Source organism: Gouania willdenowi, chromosome 18, assembly GCF_900634775.1.
Source record: "Gouania willdenowi chromosome 18, fGouWil2.1, whole genome shotgun sequence".
Lineage (NCBI taxonomy): Eukaryota > Metazoa > Chordata > Actinopteri > Blenniiformes > Gobiesocidae > Gouania > Gouania willdenowi.
The window spans coordinates 9,049,863-9,071,949 of NC_041061.1; the positions used below are offsets into that span (position 1 = coordinate 9,049,863).

Consider the following 22,087-nt stretch of genomic DNA (forward strand, 5'->3'; position numbering starts at 1 on the left):
TGTACTTTGAATTTATCCAACCATTAAATGACTTAGAGAAACAACAGCAATGGCAGCACCGTTAGGTAGAACTAGTGTATTAATATTTTTATTTCTTCGTTCTCCTTAAATAAAATTTGTTTTACTGTCACGACGATAAGGACAAATTGTCTTCAATGGTTTACGATATAAAAGGTAAAGAATAAGAAAAGGTGCGACTCCGGTGGGACTCGAACCCACAACCTTTGAATCGCTTAGCAATTGCCTAGAAGTCCAATGCGCTATCCATTGCGCCACGGAGCCACCTGTTGATAGCATGCACACTATGTTATTTAACCATTCGCAAACAGAAAAATTGCCAAGAATGTATATTTGTGCATATATTTACTGTATATAGTTTACTAATGTTGGCACATAAAACTGCGTAACTATAATAATATCTGACGAACTTTATTGTCAACCTTTATTGACTGCAGTGGACTGCATGAACCACCAGATGGGGCTAGAGTACCCGAATGGCAGCATTTCAAGCTTTCGAGAACAGAATAGTTCAAATAAATGATCTATTTTCTCTTATGATAAAATAACTATAAACTCAATATGTCCCCATTTGGTGACTACATATTTATTTAACTATTAACTGACTATGTAGTTATGATACACTGACACGGCAACCAATCACGTCACCGTCTGCTACCAAGAATCTACCAGAATTCTACCACGATGTGGCCAATCAGCGCTCGTATCGCTACAGACAGTCATGTTTCGTTTAACCAATCAGGCGACGAGCGAGCTGACTCCGCCCCTTGCCTCCAATTAAAAAAACATGGCGGACATCTTGTTCATTTTAGTGGCAAATTGCCTTATTTCACGATAGATTGTGGCTTTAGAATTGTTTTGATAACATTTCTAGTGACAAACCGGATTAAAAAAGCAGATTAATATCCATTCACGGACCGAGTGGATGTTGAAATTATTTTCTTGCTTTGTTTTTTTCGTTATTGTCAATATGTTTATTTATATTCCTTCCCATTTGAATGTGATGCTGAATTACGTGTTTACTTTTTAAAACCCTGAATTATTTACTTTTTATTATTATTATTATTATTATTATTATTATTATTATTATTATTATTATTATTATTATTATTATTATTATTTATATTCATTCACATTTGAATATATTTCCAACCTCAAAGCTAAAGCGTAATTTAAAACTGTTTGAAACCTTGTAATGATAGAAAAATGTAAAGAAAGTGTCTTTAAAAGAAAAAAAAAGTTTTGGTTTTTCTGAATTAATATGTATGTATTTAATGAAACTGAATTATACATTTGTAGGAATTTGAATTATAAAGTTTTATGAATCTTTTTATTCTATAATAATAATGATAATGCATCAATTTTATGTAGCGCTTTATCATAGACACTCAAAGTCGCTTTACAGAATTAAGGCATTATTCTTTCACTCCACACTTAGTGGTGGTAAGCTACTGTTGTAGATACAGTTGCCCTGGGGCAGACTGACGGAGGCGAGGCTGCCATAGTGCGTCATCGGCCCCTCCGACCACCACCAACACTCACTCACACACTACATTCATACCAGGCACTGTGGGTGAAGTGCCTTGCCCAAGGACACAATGACAGATACCACTGGGGTGACTGCCACCCCACTGTGGCACCTGGAATTCTCAGTGGTCTCCATCCAACTACTAACCAGGCCCAGAGCTGCTTAGCTTCTGAGATCTAACAAGATCGGGCAAAGACTGGCTGCTATGGCCACAATCTGTTTTAGAATGTGACATTTTTTATTGTACTAATGTTGATAGATTTTGCTATTAGGGTGACTTTTTAACAGCTGTCCATGGACAGCAGAGGAAAAATAGCCATTAGGCTGACTCTGGTAGATTTACTGTAATGTTGATGAATGCACATTGTCCCTGTCAAATAAACACAAATAAATAAATAAACAAACAAAATGAACATTGTTTTACACTCACACTGTTGCAAATATTTTCTTAAATGTTTCTTCTTTTTTTTTTTAAATGGTCTTTTAAAATAAGAAAAATACTTTAATTATATCTTTATTTCAGTAAAAGTCTGTAAACGTCACTTTAATGCTAGGCTACAATCCACTGACAGGTGACCAGGGTGGGTTACGCTCTTGAGTTGAGCGGCTCGTGATTTTTCTTGCTCTGGTTTTTGTTATTTTGTGTTTCTACTTTCTTTATGACTATTTATGCCTTTTTTCCTGACTAATTTTCTTCATGTTATAAATACATGAAGGGATTCAGATTCTGATTCATTTTATTTACCGTTTTTTAACCAGAGTTTAAAAAAAAGAAATAAAAACATTTAGTTTAAGTTGAAGTCTTTTGACTAAATCGTAACATCATTAGGACTATTTCAGTTATATTCGAGTTTTAGTCAACTAACATTGAGATTAGTCGACTAAATTGGTTGCAGATAGTCGACTAAAATATAAAGCACAACAGTTTATACATTTTTTTAAGCTTCAATTACCATTTATTAACCTGATATGGGATTATAATAAGGCTTGTCCCGCCATCTACATAACAAAAAATGTTTAGATTGGATACCTTTATAAAAAAGAAACTTAGTTGTGATTGGATTACATTCTAGGCGAAAAATTTTTATTTTTATTAGTCGACAAAAATAACAGTACATTTTTTTAAATGTTGTTTTTACAGAAGCATAGAGCTGCCACTTAAAATTTTATTTTTGATCATAATATTGTAAAAACATGGTATTATATTGTACAAACAATATAATATAATTGTACAAATTTTTTTTAAAAAACATTTACAATATACTGTACAAAAACTATAATCATATTGTAGGAAAAATATAATTTCATGTTTGTACAATATAAGTATATTGTTTATACAATATAGTGATCAAAATATATATATATATATATATATATATATATATATATATATATATATATATATATATATATATATATTATGTGGCAGCACTTTGTTAGTTTTATTCTGGAGTTATTGCCATTTTAAAGAAATATAGTCATCAAAAACTATGACAAAAATTTTTAGTCAACAAAATTAACACTGTTTTACACTGACACGACAGTTGTGAATACTTTCCTAAATGTTTCCTTTAAAAAAATATTGCCTTTTAAAATCAGGAAAAATACTTTAATTACGTCTTTACTTCCAGTAAAAATCCGTAAACGTCACTTTTATGCTAGGCTACAACCCACTGACATGTGACCAGGGTGGGTTACGCTCTTGAGCTGCGCGTGGCGCTGACTCTCTGTGCCTGAGCGGAAGTGAGTGTGATTCAGTCGGAGTAATAAACGGGAGCCAGACTGAGCTTCTCCGTCTGCATCCCTGAGCGCTGCCATCACCCTGCTCGGCTCCATTCACCATTTCATCAGGCCGTGACATGCGCTATCAGGTACCACACATGCGTACTACCAGGCTGATTTATAACGACACTACTTTTAAAGGAATAACGCGTGTTTGTTTGTTTGTGTGTGTGTGTGTCGTGTCCATTTGTGACCAGTGGAGGTGAAGCCTGCCTGGACACAGGGAGAGGATTAAGTTACCGTGCGGTTCCTGGTGGAGGATTATTTTTATTGGCCTCTTCCTCCTCCTCCTCCTCCTGTCACGCCGGTTCGTCCTGCTTGTCATCCTCTGCACGGGGTAAAAAGGTTTGAAACTAAGCCATTAACATGCTTTTTTTTTTAAATATTCCGTCCTTTTGTGTGTGAGACAATAGAAAATATGGAAGGAAGGAATGGTTTAGAAACGACAGTGATGCGTTGTTCTGGGCTCAGATGCTTTTTGTGTGTCAGGCTGTTTGGATGTTCACGATCAAACAACAGATTATGGCTTTTTTTCCAGATGCTGATGTACATTTAGGACTAGACTGCATATAGAGTTACACCAATGAGGCCCAACCTCCTTCCTTTACCCTACTGTTCCTACTATTCCTACTGTTCCTACTGTTTCTACGGTTCCTACTGTTTCTACGGTTCCTACTGTTTCTACGGTTCCTACGATTCCTACTGTTTTCTACTGTTTCTACGGTTCTTTCGGTTCCTACGATTCCTACTGTTTCTATGGTTTTTACGGTTCCTACTGTTTCTACGGTTCCTACTGTTCCTACTGCTCCTACTGTTTCTATGGTTTTTACGGTTTCTATGGTTTTTACTGTTGCTACTGTTTCTATGGTTTTTACGGTTCCTACTGTTTCTACGGTTTTTACGGTTCCTACTGCTCCTACGGTTCCTACTGTTCCTACTGCTCCTACTGTTTCTATGGTTTTTACGGTTTCTATGGTTTTTACTGTTCCTACTGTTTCTACGGTTCCTACTGTTTCTATGGTTTTTACGGTTCCTACGGTTTTTACGGTTCTATGGTTCCTACTGTTTCTATGGTTTTTAAGGTTTCTACAGTTTTTACGGTTCCCATTACTTCTACTGTTTTTACGGTCCCTACTGTTCTTACGGTTCCTAGTGCTACTACTGTTTTTACGGTTCCTACTGCTTCTATGGTTTTTACGGTTGCTACTGCTTCTACGGTTTTTACGGTTCCTACTGCTTCTACGGTTCCTACTGTTTCTATGGTTTTTACGGTTCCTACTGTTTCTGTGGTTTTTACGGTTCCTATGGTTCCTACTGTTTCTGTGGTTTTTACGGTTCCTATGGTTCCTACTGTTTCTGTGGTTTTTACGGTTCCTACTGCTTCTACTGTTCCTACGGTTCCTACTGCTTCTACTGTTCCTATGGTTTCTACTGCTGGGCCATGTTGTGGTATGAGGCAGATCATGGCCTTTTGTCCACTGAGGCCTGACTGGTTTACTCAGACTCTCCCACTGTGAAGGAATTCACATAATTTGTCCCCAAAAAACTCCATTATTATCATTTCATCAGAGTCAATTACATGATTTTGTTTACTTACTGGTTATGGGTGCAACTTCCTGTTTGATGAATGGATAAAACTCAATTTAAAAGTGTTATTTGTCTAGGGATGCACACACACATACACACGGGCGACAGTGGCTCAGGTGGTAGAGGGTTGTCTTCTGATCGAGAGGTTGGGGGTTCGATCCCAGTACCTGACTATGTGTCGAAGTGTCCTTGTCTTATTGAATCTAATTTTCTTTGTGTATAATGTTGTTTTGCTGTGTATTTAAAAAAAAAAAAGAAAAATAGATAAAAAATATAGGCCTTAATATTTGTTGTAAAAAAGTTTATTATAGTTTTTTGTTTTTTAAATGAATTCATATGTCTCCAACTCTCTCAGACAGGAAGTTGTGCCCATAATCATACAATTGCACTTCCTGTAATATAATGGAAAGCTTACATTAATTGTGTAGTTAAATACTGTATTTGTTTGTGTATTTTTTTATGTAATATATATTTAGTACAATAAAACATTCAGAAATAAGAGATGAAAATAATAGATATTTTAGATAAAACATTTTAAATAGATTAAGAAACATATAGACTTTAATATTTGTTCTAAAAAGTTTGTAATAGTGTTTTTTTTTTTTTTTTTTTAGTTTAACACTCTCCGACGCTATCACACAGGAAGTTGTGCCTATAATCATACTTACACTTGCGCCTCCTGTAACAAGCTAGAAAGTTACAGATTTAGTTACATTAGTTTAGTTAAACACTGTATTTGTTTGTAAGTTTTTATATAATACTTATTTATTACAATCAATTAAATATGTTATCAGTCCCGCAAGTGAGGAAATCTGTTTTTACTGCTAAAACATTCAGAAATAAGAGAATGAAAAATCAGGAACACCTATAAAAACAGTAGGAAAGCAACATAAATGCAAAACACATTTTTAAACATACATTTATTAATGGATGTATAAATATGCATCAATATTATAATGCTTGTCTTGTTTTGTTTTTTTTTTAAGATGGCAGACATTAAAAAGGTGAAATCCTGCTTTTATTTTAATATTCATGAAGGCAAAAGGTGAATTATTGTGTTATTTTTATTGTTTTGTTGTCATTTTTGCAGTCATTTGTTTTTTCATGCATTAGTTTTCAGGGCCACACAAAAATAAGTTCTAAAGTCTGTGATGCGCTTGATGATGATGATGATGATGATGATTTTTTTCTCCTCGCTCCTTTGCACAGGATTCATCCCAGACGTCCACATCATGTCTTTCCGGCGAGGTGTGGTGAGGCAGAGCAAATTCCGCCACGTCTTTGCTCAGGCGTGGAAATCCGAGCACTGCATCGATGACGTCAGAGTGTCACGTGTGACTTGGGACGGGCCGCTGTGTGCCGTCAACCCCAAGTTCATTGCCGTCATCATCGAAGCGGGAGGAGGAGGATCCTTCCTCGTTATTCCCGTCAGCAAGGTTCACCATCCTGGATCACATTTAACACAGATTATTACAGTCCCTGAATGATGCTTCCCTGCCCCCTTTTTTTTCTTTTTTTTAATTTTTTTTCTCTTTTCTTTTTTTCTTTTTCCATTAATTAGATTTTTTCTTTTTTTCTGTTTCTTTTTCTTTTTTTCTCTCTTTTCTTTTATTTCTTCTTCTTTTTTCTCCTTTCTTTTGTTTCAATTTTTTTCTTTTTTTTTTTCCTGCCTGATTGATAATCAATCAAAGCGTCTCCAGCTGAACGTGTTGTGTCCTACAGAGCGGGAGAATCGACCAATCCTGTCCCACTGTCTGCGGTCACGCTGCTCCGGTCCTGGACATCCAGTGGTCGCCTCATGACGACAACATCATTGCAAGTGCCTCAGAGGACTGTACCGTCAAGGTTAGCATCACGTTATTCCACTGTTACATATGTTTGTGTTTTTCATTTGCTGTGTGTGTCAACCTGGCGCTACTTCCTGATTATGGGGGCAGCTTCCTGTCTGATAAATAATGAAAACATAACTAAGAAAGTAGGATTTGTTAGGATATAAAAACACATGTACACACACACCCTGTACACTCAAGCCTAGAAAAAAAATCACTATTGATTTTACATTTCCGAAAAGGGAGTGTGAAGAAGTACATAATTATTTACTGTAATCCCAACTCCTATCTGTAAATTCATTTTTTGTTAATTAACTAGCTTATTGTTATATTAACTAACAACATAAACTCTTCATTTCACCTTACAAAGTCTTACAAATGATTTAAAAAAAAAAAAAACAAGCAAATTCTCAGACACCATATATCAAAATACAATTTTACAAATATAGCAAACAAACAGCATCATAAATATATAAGGTAAACAAATAGAAACTCACTGCTAAGGATTGTTCTCACTGTATTTTTTGTAATTATTTCTTTATAACTTTTTTTTTTTTTTTTGAAGTCCTGAGTTCCTCGTCTCGACTGTTCCAGAAATACCAAACTTTTCCTGGTCATATGCAAACTTTATATTTTGTGGTGTAGGTGTGGCAGATCCCAGATGCAGGACTCACTAGTCCGATGACGGAGGCCCTTGTGACTCTGGAGGGCCACAGTAAACGTGTGGGAATCCTGGCCTGGCACCCCAGTGCTTTAAACATCCTCCTGACTGCAGGTAAACACACAGTCACATGACTGTTGGGCCTTTAACCACATTATGAATAAATAAATAACCTCCTGTTGCGTGTGATAAACACTCATTACCGTTAGATTAGTTACTAGTGAAAGTTGCCCAGTAGCTACTTATCTTACTATGTCGGTGTTCAGTGATAGTCGCTTCACACGCTGTTACGTAATACACGCTGAGAATAGGATTTCCCTTCCTCAAAGATTTAAACCTTTCAATTTAACAAGAATGTAAACGGTTTAGCCGCAAAATTAAGGTGACGTACAAAGCAGTTTGTTACACATACTGATGTGCATGACAAAAATTTTGTGCGGCCCTGGAAAAAATACATGAAAAGACTCAAACAAAATACCAAAAAAATCCCCTAAATGACTGCAATAAGGACTACAACTAGGGATGTAACGATTCACTCAACTCACGATACGATTTGATTCGCGATACTGGGTTCACGATACGATTTTCTCGCGATTTATTTTACAAAATGGGAATGTAGACAAATATTCCTTTATTTGAAAATACTGTACTATTTTCCTTTTATGTTTAATTGTCAAAAGAATCCCTTGATAAACTATTCAAAACAATGCAATTTAACTAAAAATAAATCTTGAATGAACTACATAAAGGAATTATATAAATGAAGCCTATTAATTAAAATTTTGGTTCTATAGTAAACAATGCAAAAACTACATAATAGTTCCTTTTCTTTTTAAAATTTGAACTGAAAATGTGTTTTGTACCTTAACAATTGGACTTTAAAAAAAAAAAAAAAAACAGTCTGCACTGTATTTACGTCAGATATTTGTTTGTACCAGCAGAGGGCGCTGGTAACCCAGTGGTCGGTTGGCATGCAGATATCCTTGCAGTGAAGAAGAGAAGCTATGCTTGCAGACAGAGCTAATAGAAAAACGTGACTTTTACAGATATTCATGTAATATTACAGATATCCTTTCGGTGCTAAAGGGGTAAGGAATCATTTATGAACATGTTTAAGAGTAGAAGGTGGCCAGAAAGAAAGTAGTAGCAGATTCCGCTTGCCGCCTACACTTTTAGACGAGAAGGATATATAGTCTACTGTTTAAAAAAAGTACTGCGATTCAATTTTCAGAGTATTGATTTGAACCGTGATACAGTACCTATGAATCGATTTTTAACTGCCTTACAATTAATCGTTACATCGCTAACTACAACAGATAGATGTATAACGCAAGCCTAAAAAAATGATGTAGCTTATACAGTATCTGTTTCAATACTAGCATAACCGCTAAGCTAATCTTTTTTTTTTTTTTTTTCTTTAAGGTTTGATTTGATTTTTCATTCATTTCGAACATGTAAACAGAATCAATCAATCAATCAATCTTTATTTGTATAGCGCCAAATCATAACCAATGGTATCTCAAGGCACTTTACAGTAGAGCAGTCTTAAGGACGGACTCTTCATTTTATGGATACACACATATGCATATATACGTATATACACATACATATGTATCCCACACCCAACATGAATTCATCATGGCGGCAAGGAAAACCTTCTGTTAAGCAGCAGGAACCTTGTGTGGATCCCATTCCTATGATGAACAGCCATCCACGTTATGCTGTGTTGGGTGTGTGCAGAGAAAAGGGTGGAGACAGAGCCGCTGAGTCTCTGTAACTCCACACTGAGGATCCCACGGACCTGCAAGACAAAAGCCAGAAGGAGTACAGGAGCAAACACACAAGGGAAGAAGCAGACCATAGAGGGAGTGTTGAAAGAGGAATGGGACCCTCTCCGGTCCCCTCTCTAACCTAAATGACCTCTCTCTTAACGCCCTCTCCAACCTCTCTCCAACCGAGCATGCCAGACCCCCCCCCCCCGGCAGTCTATGCCTATTGCAATCTTAATTATGAGCTATGAGCTGGTTCCTAACTAAAAGCTTTATCAAAGAGGAATGTTGTGAGCCTAACCTTAAAGGTAGAGAGGGTGTCTGCCCCCCGAACCGTGGTTGGTAGGTGGTTCCAGAGAAGTGGGGCCTGATAACTGAAAGCTCTTCCTCCTATACTACTTTTAGAGATGAATGGAACAACGAGTAGTCCAGCATTTTGAGAGCGTAGTGTTCTGGGGGGATTGTATGGCACTACAAGCTCCTTGAGATAGACTGGTGCCTGTCCATTTAGGGCTTTATAAGTGAGAAGAAGAATCTTGAATTCTATTCTATATTTTATGGGAAGCCAATGCAGAGAGGCTAATACAGGAGTAATGTGATCTCTTCTCCTAGTTTTAGTCAGTACACGTGCTGCAGCATTTTGAACCCAGCTGAAGTGTCTTAAGCGACTTGCTCGGGCAGCCTGCTAAAAGAGAATTACAATAATCCAGTCTAGAGGTAACAAAAGCATGGACTAGTTTTTCGGCGTCGCCCCTGAGACAGGATAGATCTGATTTTAGCAATGTTACGGAGATGAAAGAAGGCAGTTTCTTGAAGTTTGTTTTATGTGAGAGTTGAAGGATAAGTCCTGATCAAATAGAACCCCAAGGTTTCTAACAGTTGTGCTTTGTGCCAGAGTAATGCCATCTAGGGCAGTTAGGCTAGCATAGGTTTCTCTAAGGTGTCGCGGGCCCAGTACAATGACCTCAGTCTTGTCTGAGTTGAGAAGAAGAAAATTTTGGTCCATCCAGGCCCTAATGTCCTTTAGACAGGCCTCAAGTTTAGATAGCTGATTTGTCTCACCTGGCTTCATTGATACATACAGTTGGGTATCATCAGCATAGCAGTGGAAGTTAACAGAGTATTTTCTCATAACATTACCAAGGGGGATTCATATAGATACAGAAGAGGATTGGACCTAGCACAGAGCCCTGAGGAACCCCGTAGCTTACTTTAGTGTACACAGAAGACTTATTATTCACGTGTACAAACTGGTACCTATCAGATAGGTAGGACTTAAACCAGTTTAGGGCAGTCCCTGTGATTCCAAGTAATTTCTCTAATCTCTCTAGTAGAATATAGTGATCTATAGTGTCAAAAGCTGCACTAAGATCTAATAAAACCAGCACTGACAGTCGTCCTTCATCTGAAGCCCAGAGTAGATCATTAGTTACTTTAACTAAAGCAGTCTCTGTGCTGTGTTGAGCTCTAAAGCCTGACTGGAAGTCCTCGAACAGGCTTTTGTTTTGAAGAAATTCACAGAGCTGAGCTGCCACAACTTTCTCAAGAATCTTTGAAATAAAAGGAAGATTAGATATAGGCCTGTAGTTTGCTAAAGTGCTGGAATCAAGAGTAGGTTTTTTTGAGAAGGGGTTTGATTACAGCTACTTTAAAGGGACTGTGGCACGTAGCCTATTGATAGGATATATTTATTGTCTCCAACAAAGATGGGCAGACTAGGGAATAACTTCTTTAAACAGCTTAGTTGGGATCGGATCTGAAAAGAATATCACAAGAGACAAAGAAAACCAAATTACACAAAACAATAATAACACACAATATGACAGAACAATACACAAATGACAACAAAAACAGACAATCTTTGTTCCTTCTTTTGTTGATACTCAGACTGGTTATTTTTCTATAATGTGGCCCTAAAATGAAACGCACAAAATAACAGAAAAATACGCAAGATGACAACAAAAATAACCGAAAAATATTTGAAACAACAACAAAAGCACACAAAATTGGAGAAAATGTACTAAATGATACCAAGAACACACAAACGACAGAAAAGAAAAAAAAACACAAAATGAGAGAAAAATAAGCAGAATAACCCTAGAAACACAAGATGACAACAGAAACGCACAGAATGAAAGTTTAATGAATGAAAATGGTTACTATAATATCAATACCAGTAACACAAAAATACCCCAAATAATTACTAAACACAAAAAATAAGAGACAAATGTGTAAAATGACGTGGGATTTGGGGACAACAACCATACATTATTATTTAGTGCCTTATAAAATCCACGTTAACAGAATCGGACTGAATCACAGAATGGACCAATGAAAACAAAATCCACTGTTGAACGCGGAAATGAACAGAATCGGCATGAAACGCCGTCATTGTGGGGAAAATGTTTCCAGGAACCGTTTATTGGGTGCACTGCCTGCTCCCCTCCCGTCCTGGCCGCTTCAAACAGCTCCGAAACCACCCGAAACCCCGCGTCTAAACTGCCAAAAAACCACTCTGATCCTGGTTGCCTGTATTTACTGTACATGCAATCTGAGCTCTTCTTCTCTTCTTCCTCCGGTCACAGATTTTTACAGGTCACGGGTTTTGTTTATCAAATTTCGGTAAACAAAAGAGGTTACATTGACTTTTTTTTTTTAACTTCTACTGATTTTAGAGCAACCCAAAACAGCACAAGTTGTCATTTTGACTGAAAAAGCTGCTAAATGATCCTGAATGCTTCACCTCCTATCAAAGTCAATGGACTGAAAGGGAACGATTTACAGTCATCAATGATGTCATTTCAACCATGGCGGCACACAGGGTAAAGTAGTCCTAGTTTTAAAAGTTAATAAAATGAATATGGTGTATAAAATAATGCATTTTGCTAGGCATAGATCTTCTAATTAGGACATTTCAAAGGTTTTAGGCCACATTTGTAAAAACAGTGGAGGATCCCTTTAAAATTGAGTTTTAAAGGGGACCCATCATGCTAAATCCACTTTTTTTTAAGCCCTTAAAATGCATTTTGTTGGTATATTTAAAGTGCTTAGAAGTACAGAAAAAATCAAATTAGTCTCTTCAGGTGCTCCGTAGATATCTTTTATATTCTGTTTTGGCTCATATTTTTCAATCTGTTTTGATTTTTCTATTCTCTATTACTCTAATTGTCTCAGAAGCACATCAAGAAAAGGGGCCTGTGGAGCTATAATAATGAGGAATTCAGACCCAGCATTGCAGTTCCGCTTTATATAGACCACAACTGTATGATTTATATGTAAAAAGGAAGGATTTAAAACCATGATATGTCCCCTTTAACAGCTTTGACTTCTGAAGTGAAGTCTTTTGCATGAGGTTTAGGAGAGCGTGCTCTCTCTCTCTCTCTCTCTCTTCCACACGCGTGTCGGTCAAATTCCTCCACAACAAACCCATTCATTCATGTCCCTGTCGACTTTGCTTTGTGCAGTCACGGTCTAGGGTGGGGGGTGGGGGGGTCACTTTAGGCAGAAAGAAAGGTGCACATTAACAAGCACTTACGAGTTTAAAAGGTTGTCCTTATGGTTTTAAGTATTTACCTACTGACAGGAAAGGAGTTTTGTTTTTTTGCTCCCACCTTTTGTTCTTACGATACACTTTTGATTAAAATAAAATAAGACAGCTTATTAAGAGTGAATAATGAACGTTCTTCCTGATTTTTTTTTAATTTTTTTTTATTACCAGGTCCAGTTTGCATCTGTAAATTATTTTGCATCTTTACTCATAATTGACAAAAACCCAGCAACCGTATCAAAACAGTCCTTTGTACAGAGCTTTGCTGCTTCCCTTTGAAAACATTCCATTTTCTTTGTTTCAGTAACTTAGGTCATTTCATCTTTCTGTGTTTTTTTAAGAATTACAATAGTTGTAGCTGCCCAAGTTTTAGTCAGTAATTATTTGTGTATTCAAATGTTATGTAAAATTACAACTTGGCAGCACATGTCTACATGTGTGTCATGGCCTCATTTGACTTATTAAGTCGTCTGTCCAACCATCAGTTGGAAAGAACAAAACCTTCTGATGCAGGCAAAACTACAACTTCTCAAGGTTGGGCTGCTACTTTCCTGTTTCCCTGCAAAATAAATGCTCTTCTTTGGGACAATAGTGGCCCTTGTTGTGGCATCTTCATAAATAACTGTAATTGTGTACGGTGCTAATAAGAGTTGAACTTCTTTCATTACAGAATCACAGCGTATCCACCTTTTCAGGAAGTGCTTTTTAAAAGACATGTTACAATCACTGTAAAACAACATTTATCGTTGATGAGTGACTATGCACTTGCGTGGGGCCCCTGACCAGAAGGGTGGCAGAGCTTATACTAAAGTACAGTCGTTGAAAACCTATTGTTTCTGTGTAATTGAGTCACAAACTTTTATAGCTTGCTGTCTTTTGTCTTAGCACAGGGATGGACAACTGTTTATCACAGCAGGGCCACAAAAATGTGATTGTCTCATCCGAGGGCCACTTTATCAAATTGAAGTCTGCATTTGATTTTTTTTTTTAATTTGGATTTATTTATTTCGATCATGTAAATTACGACTTAAAAACAAAAATTAACAGAAATAACAAACAGTATCTTGCATCTTCAAATGTCCTTAGTTTACATGAACTAAAACTATAAACTTATTTAGTCCTACTACCCCTTTATTTTTTCCTATATTTTCCTAACTCAAACCAATTTACTAACAATTTGAAAACCATAATGTGAAAAATGTATGAATTGGCCATTTTCTAAATGACCAATCATAGCATTAATACAGGAAAGTACAAAGGGATTTTTTGGTGTCTTTTATTTTTTAATATTAGTATGTGCTTTTAGAGTAATTTTGCTATTTTTGTTGTCATTGTGCTTTTTTAAATCATATTTTGTGCGTTATTAAAACATTTTTGTGTGTCTGCTTCTGCCTTGCGAGTCGAGTCTATTGGTGTCTTGTGTCTTTTTGTGTGTTTGTTTACTGTTTTGTGTGCTATTTGTTGTCATTTGGTGTTTTTTGGTCATTGTTTTTTGTATTTCTCTCTCTGTGTGTGTGCACTTTTGTCATTTTGTGCAATTTTCTGAATCATTTGTGTTTTTGCGGTCATTTTGGTGTTTGATGTAGGGCTGGGCGATATGGCCTTTTATAAATACCGCGATATTTTTAGGCCATGTCACGATACACGATATATATCTCGATATTTTGCATTACCCTTGAATTAACACTTTGATGCACAAAATCACACCAGTATGATGATTCTATATGTCTACATTAAAACATTCTTGATCATACAGCATTAATATATGCCAATTTTAAACTTTCATGCAAAAAAGGGGATATCACAACTAAGTCAAAGTTGACATAACTGTATTTATTAAACAGTGAGTGGCTCAAACATAAAATTGTCAACAGAAAGTGCACGTTCTGTGCAAAATTGTCACAGAGACATTTCAAAACAAGACATTAGTGCAGGATGCAACTCACATGGCATTTCAAAACACAAAATTAAAGTGCACTTTTTGTACATAATGCCACTACAATATTTAAAACAAATAGTGCCCTTTTGTGCATGTTGTCATTAAGATGACATTTCAAAACAACACTAAATTTAAGTGCACCTTTTGTGCATAATGCCACTAAGATATTTAAAAAAAAAAAAAAAAAAAAAAAGTCCGAGTTTAACGGTATGGTCATTTTCAACACCGCACAGACTACAAGCTGCGATATATCGAGTATATTCGATATATCGCCCAGTCCTAGTTTGATGTTCTCGCTGCAGAGTTTTGCACTAACTGCAGACGGGCCAGCTCCTTCTTGTTCAGACATGAAAACAAACTAATACGTCTAGACGTGAAGAGACAAAAGCATGAATGATAAGCTCCAAATCATTCTGTGACACCATTTTCCTGAGTTTAGAGATTTTCCTTAGTTGAAAGAAGCAGTTCCTCGTCAGCTGCTTACAGTGTTGCACTAATGACAGGTCTTTGTCAAGGATAACTCCAAAGTTTCTAAGGCTTGGTTTAGCAGACTAGCCTGTCACCCAAGTACTTAATCCCTGCAATTGATTCATCCAGGGCAATAACCAGTGTTTCTGTTTTGTCTGCATTGAGCTTCAGAGAGTTATCACTTATCCATTCTTTTGTTTCCACTAAACAATGGCATAAGGAGTTTAGCTTCTGGATCTCAGATGGCTTAAAAGAGCAGTAAAGCTGGGTATCATCAGCAAATAGGTTGTAAGAAACATCACTAAACCTTTGGTTGATCTTTCCCAAGCGGATCAAACAACACAAAAATAACACGGGACCCAAATTGGAACCTTGAGGGACTCCACACAACAAATCCCTTGACACAGACCTATATTGGTTAGCTGTAATACTAAAGCTACGCCCAGATAAATATGTGGAAAACCACTGTAGAACTGACCCTGACAGTCCTACTTGGTCCCTCAATCTTCTCAGCAGACCTGGTGGTCAATGGTGTCGAAGGCTGAGGACAGATCCAAGAGAACTAGAACAGTGCATCCTCCAGAATCAGCAGTGTGTGTGTATTGGATTCATTTGGTGTCTTAATTGTCGTATTTAGTGACAGAAGTTATTTTTGCACTGGTCCACAAAATGATGCTGAAGGTCAGGTGTTGCCTATTTCTTCCCGAGTTGTTTTAATACAAACCGTTCCTATGTGTATTGTGCAGACACCATCAACGTGTCATGTGCTCCTCCTGTCCGCAGGCTGTGATAACCTCATGTGTGTGTGGAACGTGGGCACGGGGGAGCTTGTGTACCAGCTTGATGACGCCCACCCAGACCTGATCTACAGTGTGAGCTGGAACAAGGACGGCAGTGCCGTCTGCACCGTCTGCAAGGACAAGGCCCTGCGTGTCATCGACCCCCGGAGGGGGGCGGTCCTTAAGGTTCCCTCTTAGTAACAACGCTTGTGGCATAATGTGTTTGCTGCATCTGTACTGGTTCTATATCAGCATCTGTTTGTTCTCCAAGGTCAGAGAGAAGGTCCACGATGGCACCAGGCCAATGAGAGCCGTCTTCCTCTCTGATGGGAAAATCCTCACCACTGGCTTCAGTCGTATGAGTGAGAGACAGCTGGCTTTATGGGACACAGTAAGTCTTGATTTTACTCCCAAATTCATTCAGTAATGATGGCCCTCATTTATCAACTGTTTGTACGTTCAGATCTGTGCGTACGACGTGCGTTCCATCATATTTACTCAAGCTTCGGTATTTATCAATTCTGACATGAGTGTACGCTACGATCAGTTCTCACGTCAGGTTTGACCTTGTGTACACAAATCTGAGTGTGTGGATTTGTTGTACAACACATCAAAATCTGGCTGATAAATATTAAACAATCCTCAGCTGTCATTTAAGCACAAGCAGACACATTCAGAACAGATCTAAACAGATAATTAGAACAAGTAAACCTCAAACTTTTACAAATGCACCGCAGTATGTAATCAGTAATGTGATGAATTGCTCCCTTCATTGTAAAGTGACTTTGAGTACCCAGAAAAGGCTCTATATAAAATTTATTATGGACATGGCTGAAGGCACAATAAACACAGAATGGGCGACATTTAGTAAGGGTTTAAGCGTTTTGATCATTCATTTCGTGTTTTTAAGTAGTTTTGCATGTCTTTGTCATTTTTGTGCATTTTTAGGAATAATTTTGTGTTTTTCTGCTTCCATCTTGCGTGTTTTTGGAGTCACTTGATGTCTATTTGTTGTTCCATTGTCTTATTCAGCTTTTTTCTAATTTTTTGTTACTGTTGTGTGTGCTATTTGTAGTAATTTGGTGTTTTTGTCATCATTTTTTGTATTGTGCTGTCTATTGGTGTTCTGTCATTTTGTGTGTCTTCAGAATTATCTAGTGTTTTAGCTGTCGATTTGGTGTTTTTTTTTTTTTCATGGCTTTGTGTGTTTTTTTTTCATTTTGTGTGTGATTTGGAGTCATTTGCTGTTTTAGTTGTGACAAAAGTAAAAAAAAAAAAACCTCCAAAGCTGTCATTTAAGCATAAGCAGAGACACATTTAGAACAGATTATTAAAACCAATCAAACAGAAGCCGATAGTTTTTACAGTTTCCACTTTTTTGTTTTCCTTCCACAGAATAATTTATAACCCCGCTGGTAAACTACCATCGAAGCAGGAGCGCTATACAGAGTAAATAGGACCTCATTCAGGCTTTTAAAATGCCAAGTACTGTATACCTTGAACTTTTACAAATGTACTACAGTATTTAATAATTATAATTAATTTGATTTCAAAAGCGCCTTTCAGGCTACCCAAGGACACTTTACAATAAAAACAGAATGATAAAAATAGTGCAATACATTAAAAACAGTATAATACAATTTTATTAGTAAGATGACGAATTATAGATTAAATGGGCTGAAGGCATAATAAACACAGAAGGGACAACATTTAGTAATTTTTAAGGGTTTCGATCGTTCATTTTTTTTTAATGTGATATTTATTGCTTCAAGCGTGTGGACTGAGGTTGCCATAAACGCCATATCCATGTGTCTCCTTGAAGTTACTCGCAGCGCACACAGGGGGGCAGACGTCACCTAATCGGTAGCTAATTCTCTTTCACAAAGTTCAGTTTTCACACGTTCGGAAAAGCACGTCTTTGTTTTGCTCCACCTCAGACGTGAAGATGCCGATTTTCATCTTGGGAATGTTTCTTCACTTGTTTAACCTCAGTGGGCGTGTCTTCTGAAACAGGAGGACATAAGTTAATTTATCAACACTCGATCATTTGTAGGCTGGGATTGGTCAAATACGAATGTTTCGTGAATCACACATTGGTCCTATCATATGAACAAATGTGAACTCAGACTTACACCCTTTTTCACGTAAGGTTGATAAATGAGGGCCCTTGAGTTGAGAGCTGTTGAGTAAAATGGAACATTTTGAATCTACAACTAATAAAGGTTTCATTTTCAATCAAACATAGAAAGATCTCTCCGAGCCGATGGCCGTGCAAGAAATGGACACGAGTAATGGAGTCCTCCACCCGTATTACGACCCCGACACAAACATGGTGTACCTGTGTGGAAAGGTGAGGCTAATTCACTGAATGCACATCCAACCTTTGTCATATCACAGCACATCCTTTCAGCCTCTGCACTTTATGCTCTCAGGGAGATTGCACCATCAGGTATTTTGAAGTGACAGACGAGTCGCCGTACGTTCACTTCCTCAGTCTGTACAGCAGCAAGGAGCCTCAGAGAGGGGCGGGCTTCCTCAGCAAAAGGGGCGTGGATGTCAACAAGTGTGAAATCGCCAGGTGAGAACAAGAACGTGTGAACAAGCAATGTGCTGTAGTCTGCAGTAAAGTCACGATAATGTTTTTTGTGTTGGACAAAAGGACCAAGTCCTGTGAGTGAAATATTAAAATTTTTTGTTTCAATTCAGGTTTTATAAATTGCACGAGAGGAAGGTGGAGCCCATTTCGATGACCGTACCCAGAAAGGTAAACCTTGCATGACCTAAAAATGTTTACAAGATTTATCAAATGTTTAACGCACATTTTCAGAATAAGAGTTAAATCCTAGATAAAATGACCTTGTAAACACCTAATTCCAATAAAAATGGCCATTCTTAATTAATTTAAATCATAATGAATTAAGTGGCTGGTTATTCTGATTTAGCTCCAAATTCATTTTGAATGATTTCAATCTGAATAATTAATTCTGAATTAAAAAACATCACGTAACCGTGGCCATAGATCAATAAAAAAAAAAATCATTTTCTCAAGAAAAAGATGTAAAAGGTTGAAATTGCCACTTGAAAGTTTGTTTTTATCTCCACTGTTTATTGACAGTCAGAAAATGTTTGTGCTTTGCATTGTGGGATGTGGAGTCAAACTCAATTTATGGGGCCAAATCCGGCGCATCAAATTCGGCCACGCTTAAGAAAGAAAAAATGGTTGGAAAAAAAACAGGAAGTTGTAGATATCTCAGCCCCTCCAAATACAAAAACTCAATTAAAATCCACAATATTTGCAGGACTCACATAACGACAGTCATATTGTTGAAAGAACTCACAATTTTTCCAAAATCTGGCAAATTTTCCTCAAATTATTCCATGAAATTGACCCAAATTCCCAAAATCAATGAAATTTAAGTGAAGATCCTGCAGGGACGGATATATAGATACTCACATACTGTAACATTTACATATGATGTACAGTATATGTGGAAGTGCAAACCAGGGCACATCAATATTGAATTTGCACCTAAAATTAGGCTCAAACTGGTCCATATTTGGACCCTGAACTAATATGATTTTGACGCCCTTCCCGTAGATGGATGCATAGAAGAAATTTTCAACAGATCATTGAGACCTATGTCTTTATCTAATTAAATAAATATTGTCTCCAGCAGCTTTAACAGAAGCATCACATTGCTTGAAACACTTCTTATCTTTCCTCTCTAGTCTGATTTGTTCCAGGGAGACCTTTACCCGGACACAGCTGGCCTGGAGCCAGCCCTCCTTGCTGATGAATGGATCGCGGGTCAGGACGCGGCGCCACTATTGATCTCTCTGAGCGGCGGCTATTCAGCTCCTCCTTCCAAACACAGGGACACTCTGAGAGGCAAGCCTAAGGTTCCCCCTCAGGACTCTGGGGCTATGTCTGCCCCGCTTTCTGCGCCCACACCTACACCCACCTCGGCTACCAGGGACATGGACGAAGACGTGCCACAACCACGCACGACGGCAAGAGAGACTGATGGGAACGCAGAAAAGCCAAAGAGAGAGGTGCGCGACCATAAGTACACATTTAGCTGGGTTTCCATTAGCCTTGTAAATGCGCAAAATCTAAATAACGCATTAAAAACTGGTAATGGAAACACTGGAGTTTCAAAAAAACACTTAAAATTTCCATGAGGATATATTTCTGTATGTTTTTCATGTTGTTTTGTGTGTTTTTGTCTTCCTTTTTTGTCTTTGCCAAAAACACACAAAATGACATAAGCACACAGTCGTTTTGGTGTTTTTCGGTCTTCTTGTCATATTTAGTGACAACAGTGAAAGAATCTCCAGAAGTATTCCTAATTTTTGGAATTGCGCAAAATCTGAATGGCGCAAAAAAAAAACTGGTAATGAAAACACCTGAATTTCGGGAGGAAAAAAACACTCAAATATCGCTAAAACCTTTTTACGCTTAGCGCTATGGAAACAATTTTTCCACTATTAGACTTTACAGAACGTGACATACGTGGTCACATGGCCACTTCTCTCAGAGAAAACATGGCGCGGTACGTATAGACAGAAGAGGAGGCCGAGATATTTCTTAGTAATAATTTTAAAGTATAATGCTGCCACATTAGACAAAAAACACCGAAGGAATGTGGAGTGTTGTAAGGAGTGTTTGAGCGTCCATCTTCCTACAGCGAAATGTGATTCACGGGAGTTTAGAGGACCCGGCCCTAAACTCCGGCCCTTTTGATGTTTTGTCTCACTCACTCCCTTTCTTCCCGTAGGAGGACCTGTTGAACGAGCTGCTAGCAGAAATGAAGGCTTTACGTGCCGTCGTTCTCGCACAAAGCCAGAGAATTGAGCTGCTGGAGCGGCAGCTGGCTCGGATCGAAGACGGCGACGTATGAGGAAGTATCAGGAGCTTCTGTGCATTTAGACGCCATTCCTAACGAACTCATAGAACATAGCCTTACTAGAATCAACTCTACCTTATACTGTGGGAGTGTAAGAACATAGCGTAGTGACTAACTGTGAATCACAGTGAAGGAAAATATTGCATAAAAGATGGGACTTCTGTTTGTTGAGAGTTGGGTGTCATCGGCATAGAGTGATATAATAGAAATAGTAGCAAGTTTCAAGCAGTTTTGCGCTGTTTTATCCATGCTTAAGGATTAAGGAACATTAATAAATGTGGTGTGGCACAACCACAGCTTCAATTTCCTGCAAATTGTCTTTTTTTTAAAAAAAAAAAAAAAAAGCTTAGCACACTGTAGCAAAGCAATGAAGTACCTCTGATGTGATTTTTCAACAGAAGCACTAACAAAATGCCACCACTAGGGCTTTTTAATCAGGTACTTTACGCTACTGCGTCACACCCTGACACCCAGCTATCGGGTTTTTGCGCGTTTTCGTGTTTTGTAAGACATTATGTGAAACTCAACCTTTTTTTTGGTACTATAATCATGACTTTGTGAGAGCTGAAGAGGTTTTAGCCGTTTGTATGTGTTGTAATTCTTCAAGTGTAATTTTTGTACATCATGTCGTCAGGCGAGTGCAGCAGCTTTATAAGGACGTGAGGAGGTTTTTTTTTTTTCATTTTATTTTTTTTTACATGACCTTTAATATAAAGGAGGGATCTTCTTCGCTGCTTTGGCAATTCTACATTTTCCTCTGTGAATACGGATTTGCACTCATTTTTTTTTTATTTTTGTTGCCTCACTTTATTAAAAGATTAAAAACAGAAATGGCTTTCATAATGAAGGCCTACGTTGAGCTATTGTAGCGTAAATATTGACCTACTTCCTGCTACTATGAATAAAAAAAAAAAAATGTTTTCCAATTTAATAATGGAAGTGGCAAGAAATTATTAACAACACCATTGACAATTTCATCCAGCAAGTAAAGTTAATATTTATAATTTAGGATAATAATGATCTTTGCTGTTACCATGGTAACATGCAGAAAAAGTTGCACACCTCTAAATAATGACTATAATAACTGAATTTGTGTGTTTGCAGCAATGAGAAACCGGAAGTTACAATAAATAATATACATTCTTATTGTTTGTTCTTTGCACCATTTGTATTGCTTAATAATGCAATCATGTTTGTGGAATTTTCTTGGTCTCACTTTGCGCTTAGTCATTAACAAGCATTAAACTTCTCGCATTCCACTACTAAAATGTAG

At 37.4% G+C, this 22,087-nt stretch overlaps 1 protein-coding gene and 1 non-coding gene across 4 annotated transcripts; one reads left to right on the forward strand and one right to left on the reverse strand.

Annotated features, from left to right (window-relative positions):
* Positions 1–194: 194 nt before the first annotated feature.
* trnar-ucu (transfer RNA arginine (anticodon UCU)) lies at positions 195–282 on the reverse strand. Its single transcript is given in 2 exon segments — positions 195–230; positions 246–282. It is a non-coding gene; the product is annotated as a tRNA-Arg (tRNA).
* A 3,003-nt stretch (positions 283–3,285) lies between these two features.
* Positions 3,286–21,753, forward strand: coro1b (coronin, actin binding protein, 1B). 3 transcript variants are annotated; one of them, XM_028474692.1, is made up of 12 exons: positions 3,286–3,417; positions 3,526–3,673; positions 6,125–6,351; positions 6,638–6,760; positions 7,390–7,519; positions 15,912–16,093; positions 16,179–16,298; positions 18,153–18,257; positions 18,340–18,485; positions 18,614–18,671; positions 19,637–19,960; positions 20,686–21,753. In XM_028474692.1, the coding sequence occupies exons 3-12, from the start codon at positions 6,148–6,150 to the stop codon at positions 20,806–20,808; spliced, it is 1,515 nt and encodes a 504-aa protein (XP_028330493.1). In that variant the 5' UTR covers positions 3,286–3,417; positions 3,526–3,673; positions 6,125–6,147; the 3' UTR covers positions 20,809–21,753. The 3 variants fall into 3 exon arrangements, with proteins under 3 accessions (XP_028330493.1, XP_028330496.1, XP_028330495.1); XM_028474695.1 differs by having other exon boundaries at positions 6,125–6,342; XM_028474694.1 differs by having other exon boundaries at positions 3,526–3,665.
* The last annotated feature ends 334 nt before the right edge of the window (positions 21,754–22,087 follow it).